The sequence below is a fragment of the Pteropus alecto genome, unplaced genomic scaffold, assembly GCF_000325575.1.
Source record: "Pteropus alecto unplaced genomic scaffold, ASM32557v1 scaffold81, whole genome shotgun sequence".
Classification (NCBI taxonomy): Eukaryota; Metazoa; Chordata; class Mammalia; order Chiroptera; family Pteropodidae; genus Pteropus; species Pteropus alecto.
The window spans coordinates 7,317,094-7,337,268 of record NW_006433378.1 but is presented as its reverse complement, the minus strand read 5'-3'; the positions used below and the strand labels follow the sequence as shown (position 1 = coordinate 7,337,268).

The 20,175-nt window shown below is 38.4% G+C and overlaps 1 protein-coding gene across 6 annotated transcripts in view; it reads right to left on the bottom strand.

The window, feature by feature from the left end:
- Positions 1-20,175, bottom strand: part of PLCH1 (phospholipase C eta 1) — a 212,665-nt gene that overhangs the window by 147,106 nt on the left and 45,384 nt on the right. For all 6 annotated transcript variants that reach the window (XM_006908210.3, XM_025044255.1, XM_025044251.1 and 3 more), the window contains one exon: positions 16,388-16,506. In XM_006908210.3, coding sequence (XP_006908272.2) covers positions 16,388-16,466 — 79 coding nt within the window. In that variant the 5' untranslated portion in view covers positions 16,467-16,506. The remainder of the gene's footprint in view (positions 1-16,387; positions 16,507-20,175) is intronic.

Genomic DNA, 20,175 nt, shown 5'->3' with positions numbered 1-20,175 from the left:
CAGGAATTCATTGCTAAACAACCGAGTATAACCAAAAACTTACATTACAATCCCAGCATACAACAAAAATTTCAGCTGAACACAGAGGAAGACATGAAGGGTTGCAGGTTTCCACCCAATGCCTACTAACTTAATGCTGAGAATGGCAGTAATGGTTTTATTTAGACAGCAAGCTTACCATAGCTGTTTTTTCCTTATTGGAGAGAGATAACTATATATCATAATGATATAGAACAAGTCCTATAGATCACACACACTTGTCAAATAAATCAGTTTGGATGTCCCTTATGTTAAACACATCAGTGGACAGTAATCACTACACATTTTTAAGCATATGAATTCCAAAACAAATGGAGTATTACCCATATTTAATTTTGCTATGTTCCACAGGACAGAGATGAGCCACCCTTTAGCCCAATTGCCTCTTTGAAATGATGAATCCTTGATGATTTATTCATTCCCCCATCAAGACTTTGGCTTTAAAATAAAAATTTCTCATTATTTTTTGGAAAGACTTGACTATTTATTAGTCATGTCACTTGAAATTTTATAGGTTAGCATGAAAATTTATAGGCCCATCACTGTCATTTTGATGAAGCTGTCAATATACTTTAAAGTAAAATCCTTGATAGGCTCAGAGCTTGATTTAGGCTTGAGCTATCCATGAAAGCCACTGAGACCTCAGGGGCAAGATTTTATTCACAGGCCCTGTGAGAAACCCAGGAGCTCGCAGCCAGCGGCCACATACTGTTTTTGGTAGAGACTCGGGACATGTGAAATTCAATTGACATTCGAGTTTCATTAACTCATATCCAGATATAAATAAAGGTGCCTAGACTTTGTAAGTCAGCCTCCACTGTTCGGAATCCTACCATCAGATCTGATCAGTGTTAATTATAACATTAACAGAGGAGAATTAACCAGAGATAGGTAGGTATATTGGAATTTCCAATGGTTGTTGACAGTGACATATATGAAAACAAATATCTACTCTGAGGGCTGAAACTTTAACTAAATCCTCAAAACTTCTGTAGTGACGTAGTCAAATCCTCCTCCCCCATAGCAATCAGAAGGCACTTAAACCATAGAACAGAGAAGCCCCCTTACCTCCTCCTTTGGGAGGAGGAATTAGACGACAGCTAGAATGGAAAAGTCCAGAGTAACCTCTAAATGCTTGTTCTCTCCAGCACTCCAGCTAAAGGAGGGCTGTTGGCTTACATAGGAACCATGCTTGCATGTATCTGATATTGTAATAAAGAACACTTTTCCATGCTTAAATCTGCCATGTCTGGGTTTAATTAAAGGTAAACAATATCTACCTGGGCATGGCTTGGCTTACAGTCAGTCAAATAGGGATTACAATATGTGCATTTGCATGGGAGGCATACATGGTCATCATAACGCAAACTGCTCATCTGGTAGCACTGAACCCCAAAACACAACTCATACCAACTAGTCCCATGAGAAATGCAAACACAAAGTTAACAATAAGGAGAGAGGTGTGAGGGACACAGGAGATGAGTTCTAGATTGCTAAACAACCTCTCCCCTAAACAAAGCTCTTCTGAGTGTGAAGGGAGTTAAAAGCAACTCTGATCCCTTTAATCCAAAGTCAGTAGCCACGAAAGCTTAGATCAAAGGGACAGACAGCAGCCACATCTCTGGCAAGTCTCCCACCAGCCAGCCAAAGCCAAGGCCTGGCTGAGGAGGGGCCAAACTCCAAAGCTCCTTCAGCTGAAAGAGGTGACCCCAGCCCCACTGTTGCCATGGCATGGCTGACCAGGAACTCTCCTGAGAACAGGAAGTAGGTCTCCAGGAGAGTTGGGTGGCCATAATGTCCCTGAGGACAGGAAAGGAGATGTATTCCTCTGAAGAAAATCTAATCCCATAATGTCTAGGGAGAACATTTTAGTAACAAAATATGACCTTTAGGGAAATGGCTACCTTAAATGACCTAGGCAAAGACACATCATCCCTCTTTTCCAGAAGAAAACAAAGGAAAGAGATTGTACTGACTCCTCAGGTAACAATTTTCAGTATGTCACAGTGCATAGTACTATCACAACGGTCTAAATTCCTAACCTAAATCACTCAACAGAAATGAAATATCAACTCCTTGGTCTCTTTCTTGACGAAATAGAAAGTGGCTGTTCAAAACTTCGACAGTACATTTTTTAACATAGGTAAATACTTTTGCAGTGTCCTTTCTCCAATTCAAATAACTTCATTTCTTTAATCCATTTGCCCCCAAGAATACTCACTGGCGGCGCTCGCGGCTGCAGCCTTTACCCCGAGATAACTTGCGGATTACAGTCCTAACCTTACCCTCAAAGTCTGCCACAAAATATCTCACTTATATTATTATCTTCACTTATATTATTGCTCTAGTATATCAATCATCTTTGGAAACAAATGACATCATTCTATTTATAGCATTCTGTTTTTAGTAGCGGTATTTCTATTTACAAAATATAGTAATTCTCGATTGCTGAAAATGTCAAATCCTAGAATACATAACATTCCTATGCATGATGTTAAATTAATGCTGGCAGTGAGTTGCACTTTTTTTTCTAAACAGGAAAAAGGTTAACCTTTGGTCCTTATATGATTTTCCTCAACACAATCCTGATGTGCCCATTTTTCATTCTGCCTAAAAGACATCTTAACAGATAGATGAAACACAGCATCAGGGAGGACCACAGTGTAAACTCCTCGAGAGCAGGAACGGTGAATGTCTTGTTCATCAATATGTCCCTGGGAATACATCAGGGCAGCAGTGAGTGCCAAGAAGATCTGAGAGCAAGAAGACCCACCAGAAAACAGAAATTCAGATTCTAGATCATCCTCCAGTTCCTAAGAAGACACTGGGAATAAAGCAAGATCAAGACCCCAAAGGATGATAGAGAGAGCATCAAGAAAATCAGTTGCTGGCACTGTGATATATGGTACAGGTGAACGAGAGAATGACCATACGCAGCCTTTTCTCTATAATTAGGGATAAGATTAAGATGGAAACTACTCAGGGGATGTTCCCTTGAGATGAAAATTATCAAGTTATTAAAGTTTTTGAAATGGCCTTCTAGTTAACACTTTACCCCAGGAATTTAAGATGAGAGAGTCAGCCTCTGGTACCAAGAAGGTAGAGCTCCTTAGGGAAAAAAGAGAAAGGACAGGTCAATTCCAAATCTAGGAAAAAATTAAACACAGTGGCAGAGAGCTAAGGTTATGGAGTAGTTAAAAGCAACATGACAGACATCAGATGTGAAATCAAAATCAAAATTTTGGTTCTACCAGGTAGCTCAGCAAAACAAGCCAGGTTATTTAAACCCTTCTAAGCCTCAGTTTCCCCACTTACAATAGTACCTACAATGACAGATTGGAAATTTCCCAGCCCAGTACCTCAGTACTATAAGCACAACCAGCAACATAATCTCCAGGTCCAGTACAAAATGAAAAGATGAGGCTTTTTCCCCAAAAAACAAATTCAAGATAGCATCAGCAAATCATTAAACCAAGCACAGGACCCTTCTAAATCCTGCACAGGGCATACCCATGAAGCCAGCCCTAACCTTAAGAACTTAGTAGGTCTTACAAAGCCCTAGAATTTTCTCCATCTTGGTTACTTTCTTTTTCCCAGGTCTGTTTCCTTATAGATACCATTTGAAAAAAAAAAAGTCTTTCGAAAATTAAGGACCTTAAAAAAAAATTAAAAGACCCATCAATGTCAAATTTACTTAAGTTGATAACTATGCAGTGGTTATATAAGAAAATATCCTTATTCTTAGGAAATGCACACTGAGGTATTCAAGGGCAAAGGACCATGAGGTATGCAACTTATTCTCAAATCATTCAGGAAAAAAATAAGTGTGTGTGCGTGCGTGCATGCGTGCGTGCGTGTGTGGAGACAGCATGTGTGTGAGTACATGATAATCAAATGGGATAAAGGCTAACAGTAAATAAATTTGGGTAAATGATATATGAGGTTCTTGGTGGTATTCTTATTCTTTCAACTTTTCTGTGAGTATAAAAGTATTTCCAAAGAAAAAGCTAATAGAACATAGAAGTCCCATGTGAGCTCAGGGGAAGTAGAAAGGGAAGAAGAGGTAACAGCAAAGAAAAACGAAGTTATAAGCCTCTACAGAGAGGGGCCACTTCTACTTCGTTAATTGCTGAATCCCCAGCACTGAATCTAGGTCAACAAATATTTAAGGCAAGAACAAGAAAAGGAGCAACATCACATGTTCAAACTCACCTGGGAAATAAGGACCTGAGGCAGGGACAAATAATTGGTAGTTAAGCCAGTGTGTGGGAATCAGTGAGCTGCTTCTGTTTAGAAAGAAAGCAAGGAATCTTGTGAACATGGGCCCACGGCATGGCATGGTATGCACCGCACACTACCCAGGGCCTTGGTTCTCACCTCTTACTGGGGGTTCAGTCAGACCCACTTTAGGCTCACCATTTAACCTTCCAAGGACTCGGGGTCCTCAGTGATAGAATGTGGGATGTTACTAATTCATTCATCAACTACTAACTGGGCAGCTCCCAGGCCCTAAAGTCATGTCCCCTCTTTCCGAGCTTTTATTCTAGAAGGGATCTCACAAACTGACCGCATTAAAGAATGTCTTGAGGTCATGGAGGTCTTTTCTAGACCTGAAAATTCTACACAAAAACTCTGGAGCTTTTTACTTCAAAAATAAGCATGAATATTATAGCATAGCCACTCTCTAAAAAACTTGTGGCAAAAACATACTCTCTTAAAGGTGAAATCTATTTGAGATGCCCTGTTTCTTAAATTAAAAAAAGAATCTGTCCACATAGACAGTGAAATGCTTGAGAGCCTATATAACTTAATCCATATACCAATAACCAAGTTGATTTTAGCTGCCAAAATTCTTGTGCCTTGACAAGTTATAGAAACAGCAAAAATTTTTAAAAATCTGACAAAGCTCTAAATTTAGGAAAAAAACTATGAAAGACAGAAATGCTTTTTAAAGCAATAAATTTATCATTGAGAAATAACTTTGAAGTGTAGATTAATGATTAGTATTAAAATGAAAACATCAAAAGTATTTTAATTTTCTGCTTCATTAGTCCTCCTCATTCACAGTCAACTAGAACAAAAATGGTTACAAAGGCTAATTTTGTTAAAGACCTTGGAGAAAAGAAAAAAGAATTGTTCTTTCATGAATGCTAAAGATGATAAAATGAGAAACCAATAACATTTTATCGCTTTATATAAATTAATCCAATTTAGAAATAATTTAGTACTATGATTTATGCAGAACTTATCATCTAGCCAAGAAAAAATTTTATATTACTAGTATCAGAAACACGGTACCTACGGTTACCAGATATTAAACATCTATGCTGATTTATATAATATAGGGGAAATGGCAAGGGATAGGGGATCAAAAAATATAATTAAAGATGAAAATAAGAGGCATATAAAAATATTAGTTCTCAGATGGGTTCTCGGGAGCTAAAACAGGCATATAAAAGACGGTCTCAAACACAGGCTGCAAGTTGAGATATTGAGACTAAAGGTTTGTCCTTGAAAAACAACCATCCTCCTGACATTGACTGACATAATTCACAAGAATCTGGACATTCTGTTATTTTCTGATAGGGATGCAAAGAGGTGCCACTTTAAAGAGTTAACTGCTATAACTGAAGGCCATTCACCTCTGGTTTTACAGAGCAGCAGCTTTAAAAGTTTTATCTCTAGAAGCGAAAAATGTTCTAAATGTCCTTTGAATTCTTGGAGTCAACGCTTTACCAGATAGTAAAATCACTACTTGATCTAAATGCTACATGGATTATATCACTTTATTTGTAAAGTTCAGCATCTGGCTCCCCAGAGAGTTAATAATCATTTATAGCTATGAAGACACCAGAAAAGTCCACTGGATGCCACCAGGTAGGAGAGCCCTCCTGTCTCACAAAGCCCTGTTGCCCTCAATGATGGGGAAGTCAGAGCTGATGCCGTAGACCCTCAGCTCTCTAGCAGCTCTGCATGAATACTTTCAACTCACCTGCCCAATATAGGAAGACCTAGAAACACTTTTGTGTAAAATTCCTTTTACGTCACGATATTCCTATTAAGATGTAACCATTTCCAATAATCAGAAAATGCAGAGATTTGCAAGATTTATTTCACAGAAAATCCACTTAGCATTTCATAATACTTAGCTTAGATCATAAAGGCCAGTAGAGTTGGAATGGCAGAATGTTGGCTTTTAGAATTAACCCAGCCACTAGCTGGATGATACAAATACGCTCCACTTACCTTCTCATCTATAAAAGGAGAGTGGTTTTAGTCAGAGGTTTATAATGTTTAGAAGGGGCAAAGAGTAAAAACACATTACTTTGAAAATGATGAAAGCTAAGGACTTTGTTCATTAGAGAAAGAGACACAAATGTATATGCATATATACTTAGTGTTTAGTGCAACGTTTCAGAGATTTTATAAATGTCCTGAAGCCTAACTATGCATTCTTTTCGAATTCCTCAGTCAGATGGCTTCTTAAGTCCTTTCTAGCTCTGATCTGTTATGTTTCATTGCAGACCAGGGTACTGCTTATATCCTTAACTATATCTTATGTTTTAGACATAGGAGGGTCAAAATTTTAAGCCTATTGTACAAAGAAAATTATCTGGCATTTGTAGCCCTCATGTCTCCTACTTGGGAATCTGAGCACTGGCATACCATTTGGGGTCTTTGTCATTAGTTGTACCTCTCACACACAAGTTTCTGCCCTCTAAATACATTGGGAAGCAGTTCTCTTCTCTATCACCCCATCCCCCTTCCACCTCATCCTTGGAGAACAGAGACTAATCCCTCACTCAAAGGACTCACACCCAAGCCCAGTAGGTCTCTTAGACCAGTGCTGCTCACACTTTAGTCTATACAAATCACCTGAGGATCTTGTTAAAATGACGATTCCAATTCTGTTGGGCTGTGACTCCAAATTTCTAACAAGTTCCAAGGGGCCACTCCAGAATATACCAGCTCTCAACCCCCTAGCCCGGTTCCCTAAGCCCTCCTTCTCAGTCTGAGGGCAACTCATTATGACCTCTGTGGCATCTTCTAATGGCCTCTAAAGGGTCTTAAATCTCTTTTAACACCTTAGAACCCACTCTCAGTTGCTCTAAAAGTTTGAATAACATACCCTTGTGTCACAATAATGGAAAAACTCTGGATTTTAAAGTCTGACAAATCTGGCTTTGAACATCATACTCTAACAATGTGATTTGTGGCAAATTGTTGTCCTGAGTCTAATCTGTAAAATGGTCTTGTCGAAAGGCTTAAAAGGAATAATTCTGGTAAAGCCACCAGGATTGCCAGTTCTAATAATAACTCTAACATTTCTTGATGGAGCCTCAAGAATATTTGAATACAGAATCCACCAAGTCTTCCTGAGAAAGTCTAAACTTAGTTATCTTAACATCAAGCCTCAAATTCTTTTATGTCCCCCATATGGCCCTATGTGCATAAAAGGAAGTATAATGCAAACAGAGTGATCTGAGAAGATAAGATTTCTCCTTCACAATTCTGAAACTTCTAAGGAATAACACAAGGATCCTGAGCATCAGTTTTCTCCCATATAGAGTGGTGGAGGTAGAACAGAGGTCCACAGGGGCTGACAAAGCTTGCCTTCCAAAATGTGTGTGCTTCTCTAAGTCTCTAGATACCCCTTAATCTTCCAAGGTGGATAGGCAAACAATTCTAAAAATACTCAAGGTTACATCTGATATACTTCAAGTACTGTTCTCCCGATTCCTGTGTTTCATATTGTGGATGAAAAAAAAAGGATTCTGTGGAAAGTAACCTCACATGGTAATCTGATCATAAATTCCTAGCTGGGCAGGTCTTGGTGGGAAGTCACACCCCAGGCCTATAACTTCCTTAGGAAAAGGTTTATCATCTCTAAGTAAGCCCTGTCTTACTGTCTAGGTTGATGCACCTTTGAAATAAGCTGTAACCACCCTCAAGGGAGCACATCATCTTGTGAACTATCCTGTAATCCAATTCTGGCCTTGCTTTCTCCCACCTCCATGTAATCTTCCTTGCACCCCCTCCTTAATTTCAGATGCATAAAAAAAAGCTGCAAAACTGTTATCCTCCAGAGAATCTGAAATCTTCTTCCCTGACATACGTTGTCAGTTTGACCCAAATAAACTCGTAAAAATTCTCTACAGGTTTAGATGTTTCTTACATCAACAGTATTTATTTCTGTATCAATTCTTTAAATTATCCTGCTGTGAACTGTGTTGCCCTCATTATGAGTTAATCAAAACAAAGCATTATTAATACATTCTTTGTTGCTTGTTGTTAAGGACCTTCACAAAGTATTTCTGTTTACCAGCAGGAGGCCATAGATAACATTGTGAAGTCAGTTAATACTCAAAGATATACTATCTTTATATCATGTAACATATATTGGCTGTAAAGTTAAGACAAATCGCATTATAAGGGCACTAAGAAAGAATGATATTAAAGGAACATGAAATAAATTGGACAGGAAAGAAAAAATAACTACGTGAAGGTAAACATATCACTTGCCCTAACACTCCTCTGCATAAAATCATCCAACTTTTCTAGAGTGAGTCTATATATGGTTACCATCAGAAAAACTAAAATGAAAATAAATTTCAAAGAAAATCAGCATCTACAAAATCCCAAGCATATGTGACTCTTCTACATTTCCTGTTTCTTCTAGATTCAAACACATCATTTGTATCCATATCCTTCTTATTAGATGTCCCCTCTTCCCATACCTTCAAGAGTCAGTATAAAATGGACAATCATCACAGAATATAACCATTATCAACTTCATGAATTCTATAGTTCCACTGAAAGACTATGCATTTGTCACCTTAAGTCTGGGGTTTTCGACCCACTGGAATCACCAGGGAAGTTCTAAAAATTCCCCCAGACCCTGGCTACACCCCAGACCAATTACATCAGAACACCTGGGCTGGGACCCACACGACAGCTATATATATCCCCAGTGATTCCAATATGCAGCCAAGTCTGGGAACCACTGGCTTAAAGAGTTAATTAATTACAAATCTCCATATCTGAATGTAAGCTTCTGCTAGCTTAAAAGCACAATACCTTGAAATTCTAACATTAGCATAATTTCAAAGAATGGTTATTTGTAGATATGCATTGATGTTCGATTTCAAGTTGGCTAAGAGTAAAAATAAGACACTAAATAATAAATGTGTTCAGTGTCCTTCCTTTTAATTGGGCATAGTCACCATCTTCTACATTCAAATATGAGAAATTCTGAGAACACTGTTGTACGTCGGTCATATCTTTTGACCAAAAGATGAATACGGGCAAATGAAATTGAACAAAATATGTCTTCACAGATTCTACATTTATCCTATCCAGGTAGGTGTTATTTCTCAGAGTGACTCTGCTACCTAGAAGTCAGGACTATACTTTCATATTGCTTGAGATTCTTAGATGAAAGGCCTAGATGCTGACCATTTTCCTTGTTTGTACATCTGAAATAAAAGTTCATCTTCTTAACTTTTAAAGAAGCCCTATGCTGTTTGATTATTCTCCTCATGTACCCCTAGGCCTCCTTTCCTCCTCTCTTACGGAGAAAACTGGTCCTTTTGTTTTTGCAGATCTATTTTATGCTCTCTGGGGTAAAAATTAACCCATAGACAACACCTCTGTGACTGGAGATTTTCAGATATAAGCAGCAGAGAACTTTAATAGTATGCAAAATACTTCAATTAAACAGCTTTTACTATTAGTGTTATTTTTTTATTATTATTATCTTAATGAGTAGAACCTCCGTTTTCAGAGTAGAATAAAATAAACACATATATAACCGACATGAAAATTTCGGAAAGTATTATTAAATGAATTCAAAACTTCTAAAAAATTCTTTTAAAGAAATGAGTTTGTCCTTTTCATTTTGAGGCATTATACATTTGTCATGATCTTTTCTAAAGCACAATAGGATTCTCAGCAAAAGTGGCCTTTTCCTTCTCAATCTCAGGAAGGAATGGTTTATGGGTATTCTTTTGTTCAAGGCAAAAGCATGAGTGAAAGAAAGAAGATGGTTTGAAGCCAGAGAAATGATGCATTCCACAGCACAAACTTAACAGTGCAAATATAATAAAATGTAAGTGGTTCTTATTTGCCCATTAAATAAGTAAATTCATTTGGCAATATTTTATTGAGCACTTATTGTATGCAATGCACTCTACTATGATAGAAGTCAGAACAGGCTCTGTTTCATGGAACTTAGAAGAGGGTAGGGAACAGAAATTAAATTGGTTATCATAAAATTAAGTGCAATAATGCAATGAGGCCTGACCTAGTTTTGGAAGTCAGAAAAGGTTTCTCTGCAGAAGGTACCTTTACTCAGATCCAAAGGATGAGTTGAAAGCTGGCTAAGTGAAGAAGGGGTAAGTTTTGTGGGCAAAAAACACAAAGGTCAGAGTAGCTGGGGTGCAAAGAGGGAGGGAAAGGATGAGATAGGGCCGGTGAGGCAGCCATGTACAAGGGGCAAGGGGGAGTCCTGCCTGCTCCATCGAGACATGTTGAGTCTAAAGAGCTGGAAGACATCAGTGGAGCTGTCACTAGGAGAATGGATATCAGGGCATGGAGCGCAGAGGGGTGGTCCAAGCCAGGGACAACCCGTTGAGAATTATCAGCACATTGATGAGAGCTAAAGTTGTGGGGGTGGGTAAAACACACACTAGGCTATGGGCTTTAAATTAAAAATCTAAATATCCCTTTGAAACCAACAGTTTGCACTTCTGATAACCCCATACATACTTGCTTAAAGGAATGAGCCCTAAGAAAACATGAACTATCATAGGTCTATTGGGATGAATTTTCACTTACACAGTATAAAGAGACAAACTGGAATTTTTCACCTTTGTTTTGATAGATGGGAGACAGGAGGGTTTTTTGATAACAAATACAATCATTAGTAATTATTACTGTGGTCCAAGAAAGAAATCCGGATCTTTTGTATAACTAATTAAATAATTATGTTGCCCTGGAAGAACCCTAAATTTCATGGAAAAACATTTTATCCTGCAATCAATCTCTCTGCATACATTAGGCACAGAGTAGGAAAAGACAATTGGGAAAATGAGAGAGCAGAAGAGAATTAATTATAATTATGGAAATGCAGCTTAAAGAACAATGGCTTAAATTTGTAACACGGGCCTAATGGGAAATAATTCTCATAAGCAACCACTTAAAACCTGAGAAGTCTGAAAGTCTGAAGGAAAACTTGAGTGTTATTAGACGTGTTTCTTCTTTACAATTTAGTAATTAGAAAATTGGTATTCCCAAGCATAAAGGAATAAAACCATCAAGGGCTTTTCTGCTTGTCTGGACTCCCAATTGTCACAGGTTTAAGAGAAAGAATTTGAGGGTCTAAGGCAAAGGCCAGTCAAGAATTTCCCTTAACATGATAGATTTGATTCAGACAACAACTAAAGCTAAAGCTTCAAAGACTAAATATTGTTACTTCTCACCTACCTGGGCTTACCAGGTATATAGATCTTCAATTTGCCATTTTGCTACGCATCATTACAGGATGAATGACTTTGACAAAGAAAGAATGACATACTCAGCAAAATTTCCCCCAAAAATAAGATTTCCGATGGGAAAAAGAGGCAGAAACATCTCAACATGGATTTTTATGAAATCTGTGGATCATTACTTGGTTCTGACCAATTCAGTTATACAACCTTGCAAGAAGCAAGCACAACAAACAAAACCAACATCAGTACCTTTGGGGAAATGAAGTCACCCTAAGCCAAAATGTTAATGAATAAGGACACCTGGTCAGGCCTTGCTAAGCCTTCACTGCCTCTGGCATATTTGTAAGATGTACCTGAACATCACAGGCCTGAAAGGATATCTGCCCTCAAAGCTTTCTGCCTGGTAGCCATCACTGGCGGGGTAGGCAGACTTGGGGGTGGCGCTAAAGAGAAATCTACTGGGCAAAGCTGCTTCCAGAAATAGTTCTATTATAATTTATCAAATTTAAATGACTCTAGTACATTTTCTCCCTTAAAGCCTATCTTCTTTCTTTTAATCCTTTCTCTCAACTTCCTTTGAAATTTTTTCCATGCAATATTCCTCTCTAAGAGATAATACTTTTTATCTTAATGATGCTCACAAAAATCTCAACTATTTTTGATAGGATTCTATGTGCCTTGCTATTTTCTGGACCTAGAAGAGGATATTTATATAGTTATTGGCTGAAAAAGCTAGGCTTTGCTCAGTGAAGAAGTGACATTCTAATATAAAATATAGTAATGCCCCCAAATCTGCAGGCCCACCCCTGCCGAAGGGGTCATAACTTCCTAATAAAGTGGCTTAAATTAATGAGAACCATAATTCACTTCTGTATAATTCCACTCTCCTTGCATATTTACCAGGCAGGATCTGGCATTCTTCTCTTTTTTTCCAGTGAAAGTGGAAGGGAAACTTCTCTACTTTTCGTTTTTTTAATATAATAATACTTGTCCTAAAGCTTGCTTGTCAGTCCTAGCTACTGGTCTCTCCATGGTCAGAAGGAACTCATGAGCATCCTTCCGTGTGCATGCACACACACACACACACACACACACACACACACAGAATGTAATCCTAACCAGCCAGTCTGGAATTTCCTGGTAGGCACCAATGAGGTAATCCTCCTAACAGACCCACTTGTCCAAAGGTAGGTGGCCCTGCCCGAAAAAAATCCATTTTTTCATTTATGAGTTCCTTGTCCCACCCTCTCTCCGCCTTTAAAAACCTTTCCCTTTCTACAGCCCTCTGGAGCTCTTTTCTGCTTGCTAGATGGGATGCTGCCCAATTCATGAATTGTTCATTAAAGCCAATTAGATCTTTGAAATTTACTTGGTTATATTTTTATTTAACACCTATAACAATATGATAGCAACAGAAATAAATTTCAATATAATAAGTTATGATACCATAATAGCTTATAGAAAAGCAATTAATAAATGTTTCCAGCATCAAAGCTATAACTTGCAGTGCATGAAAGCAAAAATTAAGTCACCTGCAAGTATATTCTATTAAAAAACTCAAATGTTTGGAAGAGTTATGTGCATAAGAAATTGTACATATTAATTGAAAATACACTGAGTCTTGGTTTAAGAATCTGTGTCCCAAGTCAAAAAAAATGCTTCACTTCATTGCAACCAAGAGAAACAGCTAGGGGATAGGTAATTTTCAAATAAGAATACTTTCATGAATTTCAGCCATTAAAGCAATATTATAAGCCATTAAAGCAATATTCATACTACACAAATCATTCTTTGCTCAAGTTTTTTCTCTATTTCAAACACATCAGGAGACTAAATAAAAGCCAAGTAGAAGAAAAACTCCAGCAATTGGCTTCTTTGATACGTATATAAACCCTTAAGATTCAACAGATCCCCTAAAAATCTGGGCAAAGGACAGGCTAGTGGAAAATATAAAAACAGCTTTTTATAATTCCTAACTGAGTTCCCTTTCATCACTGAACATAGAATTAAGTCAACTCAACCAGCTCCTTTCTGTTGACCAGTATCCATCATTTCCTAGCTTTTCCAAATATTCCATTCCTACATCAGAATTAAGAAGACGAAATAGATAAAAGACTAGACAGAGACAATTAATAGTGTTTCTTTTGAAGTTGTGGGATTGTGGGTAATTTCCTAAATGGTTTCCAATGAGAATCATACTACCTCTACACTGAGGTTATGAATATGTTTTATGAACTGTAAAACGGTATATATATGTCACATTTTTATTGTTCCTTTCATAGACCATTTTAGCCTACATAGCCCTCATTTTAACGTGGTTCTTTTCTCATAGGAATTCTGCTTAAATCTGTACGTAAAGAGTATGCCTAGCACAATTTGCACATCCAAGTCTGTATATTCTACAAGTCAATTGTCTTGCACAGAAAATGGTTGTTTTCTGTTTATAATGGAAGAGGTTTTGTTTCATTTTGTTTTAATTGATTTGGTAATGTAAGGAGAGTTAGACAGAAGCCAAGCTAGTATGCAAAAGCTAGTATGCAAAATCTACCCTTTGTTCCAGAAGCCCCTCCAAAAATATCTGACATTTCTAACTCAACATCTCTCAGAAATGTTCTGAAATCCTCTACAAAGATATTTTCTCTAGAGCTCCCTTGGTTTGAAATATACAAAGAATCCTCACAATTCTCCATTAAGTTAAATAAGTTCCTATCTTAACGACATTAATTTTCTGCAGAGGTAAAGAGGAAGCACGGAGGCATCATTCTTTCCTGAAATACATATCTTTAGGTATAAATATCCAAAATTATATTTTACACTATCAGAAAGACTTAAAGCTACTGCTTTATTATCAATGAATAGAATCATAATTCTAAGTGGCTTTAATCATTTTAGTCTTAGGCAGATGTGATATCTCTACCTCCTTTCAAAAAGAGTAATTCTTGAATGGAAGTAACTAGTTCATATTTTAAGTATTCTACTGCCCTCTTGTGTATCTCATGTTTAGTGAAAAGGTAGCTCACAAAATACAGTAATCTAATTCTCAGAACTACTTCGATGGAATCTCAGATTACGACTAGAAAGAATCTCAAAAATCATAAAGACTAGCACACTCATTACACAGAGGAGAGAACCGAGATCCTGCAGGATTTATAAAACTTGCTCAAGATAACACACTGCTAGCTAATAGCAGAGTAAATACTGTTGAACAGAACTTAAACCTCTCAGAGTGTTAATTTCTCTAGTGAAATGGAGTGACAGCCTGGAAGATAATAGCAGGGTTTTGGAGTTCTGCCTAACATCACTTCACAACCTCCCGCAAACCTGTTTCCCCATCCATAAAATGGGATGAATGATGATGATGGCAAAGGTAGTGAAAGGATTCAATAGGGCAATGATCGTCAAGCCCTCGGGAGAAGTATCTACAATATAGTAGTAAGCTAAGTGATAAGACAACTATAAATATACATAGGAATGGTTTTTAAATTGCTACAGACTTTGAGATCTCTGGACAAAGGCATTCCAAAATAATCTATGATGGCATTTAAATTTAAAGTTAAAAACTGGCACAAAATGAAACTTGAAAATATAAAGCTAGTTTTTCTAATGCCTGTGTTTCTTCAATTACCGTATGTATCATCTTTAATACAAATAAAATTCTAAGAAAATACCACACAGTAAACACTGTATGTGAGAGAAGAAGCAATGAGCAAGACCCTTAGATGAGATGAGGTTCAGAGAAAAACAAAGTAGAACTCAGTGCCATAGTGTTGTCATAATTCCCACGTGTCCTTTGCTAAGGGCACTTCACCCCTGCAATGCCATGAGAGCCAGCCTGGAAAGGTGGAGGCAAGAATTTCAGTTCTGACTTTGCTAATAATTAGCTATGTCAACTTGGGCTGATAATTTCATCTCTGCTTCCCTTTCTTGACCTATAAAATAAAGTCATTCTCTACCTAGGAAAGTTCTAGAATGAGGAGAAATAATGAATATGAAAAAACATTGTAAACTCTAAAATGCTTCAATTAAGGTTAAGTTTGTTATCTTAAACTTAATTTAAAGCAATAAAAACATCAGCCCATCACCAAACTGGAGAAGAAACACCAAGTTTAGAAAGTCAAAAGCAGCTTAAATTATAGGATTCGGTCAAACAGCACTCCACTCCCTGTGAAATCTCTCTCTTCCTGCTATAATTCCACCAGCTTTTGATGGCGATTACTCCAAAAATTCTGGCAACACATATATCTTTGACTCTTAAATAAATTTCACTCAAGGGTACCCTGATAGCAGGATTGACAGAGCTTATCCCTGATTGCATAACACAAAATAAACACACCAGCAGGGTAAAGGCAATTAGTCTTGGTGTGCCATGAAAATGACTAATACTGATTACCCTCTGACTGACTTAGGGCTGCAGTAATCCACCCTAATAGTGATGGTTAAGTGCTGTGAACTGCTCTGTTCTGTTTTTATATGTGGTCTCATAGAAGGCACACATCATGCCAGTAATAAGTACTCATTGATGATCCGCAAATATTAACTGAACACTTACTATGGGTCTAGCTCCCCCAAATTCCAAACATTAGAAAGGAGTATTACTGGAGCTGACAATCTGGAAGGAAAAAGGCACTGACATAAACTAACTTGTAAGGTGGAAAGTGAGAATTTCATTATGGTTGTTGAGGCGAGGTACTTGGCACATGAGTCCACTGGGGCTTCTAGGTAATAATCCATAAATGAGTTAACTCAAGCTCTTGGTTGAACCCAGCAATTATACTATATTTGCACCCAGAATGCTAGAATAAAAGTGCTGTCAGAAACAAATAAAAGATTCAAGTACATAAATACAGAAGGCAGCTTACCGTGAAATGCACCGTTGTCCACCAGAAAATGCCTGCGGTACCGCACACCGTTTCTTTTCCCCGAGTTCCAGTAACTCATTGTCAGAGAATCTCTGTCACAGCATCAAAACCAGATTGCCCTGTAAAGGGAAACAGAAGACAAAAATGAAGAAAATGGCAGCCACACACACACACCGGTAGCATAATGCCATTAGTTACCTGGCATTACGGGGCAACACATCCGGCCTATGACTGCTCTGGGCATGGAGCTGGAATCCCCCTAAGAAATGTCCCACAAGTCCTCCCAGGGGTAGAATGTCACTTAACATACTAAAGTAGTATCTTTTTCAAATACCACTTGCTATTTCTAACAAATAGTTACTGCTGTCTGCAGGGAAAACAAATCGAACAGGCAAGTTTCAAGACTGGTTTAAGGGCTCCAGGCCTCAGCCATGGTCAGCCAGGACCCAAACCAGTAAATACTGGTCACTCTTCAGGACATTTCAGTAACAGGAGGGAAGGTGACTAACAGAATGGTGACTATCACTCCTAGCTCCTGACTTTTGTGTCTACACCCCTCTGATGGACTACGTGATCCATAGAAATCTTAGAAATTATAACAGCCTCCAGGTAAGCCCTGGAGAAACCAAACACAGTAACAAAGCTTGCCTCTCTCTCTTGTGGAGTCTTCACAGTGTCCATTTAGGACCACTAGGGCCAGGATTTGCCCAGGTGGAACTTGTTGGCGTGACTAGAGTCAGGCCCAGGCCTCAAGTGGGGTGAACAAGAAGCACGGCCTGCTCTTCCACAGGGCTTGTGCCTCCACAGAAAAACATAATGCTAACTGGAGCAAGGACTTGAAAAGCAGAGATCCAAGCTGATGACTTCCACTCCTCCAAAAGCTGATGCGCATCACCCTGAACAAGGCCCCCTTTGTTCACAGGATTTGGCTAAAGCAACTTTTCAGAATTCCAATTTATTTCCTGGTCACAGAATAAAGCCAGGAAAAATCAAGCAAGGCTGGCATGACAGAAAATCCACAGGTGGGAAACAATTTGTCATCTGTCCTATTAAAGCAACCTAGGTACTCCAGGATGAAGTCAGCCACTTAGTAAAACTTGTGGGAGCTTTGTCTGCTCGATCACGGAACAATTGGTGAAGGCTCTAGGCTCTGAAAGTTTTTGCCAGAGCTTCTCCCTGGCTCCCTAAGGCTCATTCTTAACCCTCTCAACAGTGATCTAATCGAACTAACTCCAGCCTAATCTTACCCTTCCTCTGGCTCCAGGCCTGAGTCCCAGTTCTTCCAGCCTCATCCCCTCCTGGCTAAGTCTGGCTGCTTCTCCTACACCCTCAGGCTGAAGATGAGGCCCATCACTTAAGATAAAGTCACCTATGGACTCAATTGTAAAATATAGCAGAAAATGACTTATTATGGAGACAACCTCCCCCATCTGCCCTCTCTCCACCCAACACTGCATATGACAAAGATCTCTTCTTTTAAAAAGTATTTTCAGTTATATAAATAATGCTTGTTAACATATAATAAATATATGCTCGTTAATGTAAAAAAAAAAGCTCAAACTACTGAAATTCAACTTTTTTCTAAATTGGAAGTCCCCTTTTCTCTCATTTCCTGCCCCTCTCCTGGAATGACCACTTTTGTTTGGTGTATATCATTCCAGTTATTTTCTATGCATTTACATATATAAATGTATTCTCTCTCTCTCTCTCTCTCTCTATATATATACTGGACCATGGGAAGCAATGGTCAGTGCTGGGTGGGTCTCATTCATCTCTTTTCTCATGACTGGCAGTCAATAAATGTTTCTTCTGAAAGCTCTCTTTCATACACACACACACACACACACACACACATACATGTACGCAATTGTTAAAACATTTATATTTTAATAACTTTTTTCCAAGAATTGGAAATAATTTTCAGTAATATCAATAACTGTTTCCTATACAATGTATAGTTGTGATTTATATTAGAAGTATTTTAAGTTACATGGAATTAAAAAAAATAACCCGTCTGTATTCGTGATCATTTTTCTTACTAACTTGATCTAATGGTTTCACGTGTCATTTTTTATTTTGCACTCAGTACATTCTCAGTCCAAGGAAGAAGGTTAGTGGAATCAGAAGATTAAAGAATAATGTGCATTTGTACATAGTAAAACACATACACATACCTGACTCTCATTTAGTTTCCTTTTAACTGGATGAAAAAGAAGAGGGCATGTTAGAGTCAGTGAGTCACTCATGATGCTAGGAAAAAGTAGCAATGGAACTTGAAATCTTATCTTTGGATTCCAAACCCAAGGTTCTAGTCACAACAGGCTGCAAGGAATTAAAGTATTACACAACGTGGTGATTTCTAAATATGCCATACACATTCTCGGACATTTCTCCCCTTCAAACAGTGGAAGAATCTAATTTGCTTTCCTTTGAATATAGGCTGGACTCAGTGACTCGTTTCTAACAGAATCAGTTGGAATTGATGCTATGAGCCTTCCAACACTAGGTCATAAAAAGGATATGGCTTCTGCCCGGCTCCTAGTCTCTCTCAGGATGCTTGCCTTGGGAACTCAGCCACCAAGCTGTAAGAAAGCCCAGGTGCGAGTGTTCCAGCTGATAGCCCTAGCTAAGTCCTCAACCAACAACCAACGTCAACCATAGACGTGTGAGTGAGTGACCCTGCAGACGATTCTAGTCTCCAGCTTCCAGATGAGGCCCCAGACATAGTGGAGCAGAGATAAGCTATGCCCTTTGTACCACCATCTGTACTTCTAAGCCACAAAAACAGTAAAAGATAGTAAATAATTATTGTTGTTTTAAGACAGTAATATTTCAGGTAACTTGTTATATAGCAAATAGATAATGAACATAGGTAACACCCTCAGAATCCAATAAGGGTGGGACCTACAACCCTTTGAGGACAAAGACACAAATCCACAGAGAAGTATATAATGTTAAGATACTTGAGCACTGGTTCACATCAATAGACCAGGCTTTCCAATTTCCAGATCTTTTTACCCCACACTATGATCACTGTCCTTTTCTTGAAGGGCTAGATAAAATGCCACTGCCTTTCTGAAATGCCCCCAGGAATCTCTCTCTCCAATTAACCTAAAACTCTCTTGTTCACTGAGCTATCATAATCCTATCTACTAATTATTGAGTACCTACTCTTGAGTACCTACTATGTGTCAGAAACTGTGAAAAGGCTTTACTCAGTAGGTCTCAACCTTGACTACACATTAGAATCAATCACTTGGGAAGTCTTAGAATCCCTGCTCCCAGGCCACATCCTTGACCAATTACATCAGAATCTCTGGGGGTGGGACCTGGGCATCAGTGGGTTTTAAAGCTCCACAGGTGAGTCCAAAATGCAGCCAAAGGTGAGAACCACTCTTTATGTACATTATCTCCATTCCTTGAAGAAATCTTCTGTAGGAAGATTTTTGTAGGAAGAGGAAGCTCAGAGAATGTCAATAGTTGAGCTAAAGCACAAAGATATATAAATAATTGAACCCTATGGCCTTCAGGCTGTGTGCCTCCTTATTTTCATTAATTGCTTGTTTATCTTACCTCTTCTGGCATCTGGTAGGAGCAGGCTATCAGCTCTCTCTGACAGACCTGAGATATGCACACACTACAGGCTCGCAATAAACATCAGTGACGCCTTCACTATGTGCCTAGATTGAAGGAAGGAAGCGCTCTCTCTGGCTCCAGAATCAGAGCTAATGGTTTCAAAATTTTAGAGATGATGGAGGTGGAGATGATGGAGTTAGTGGGGCTGGAGT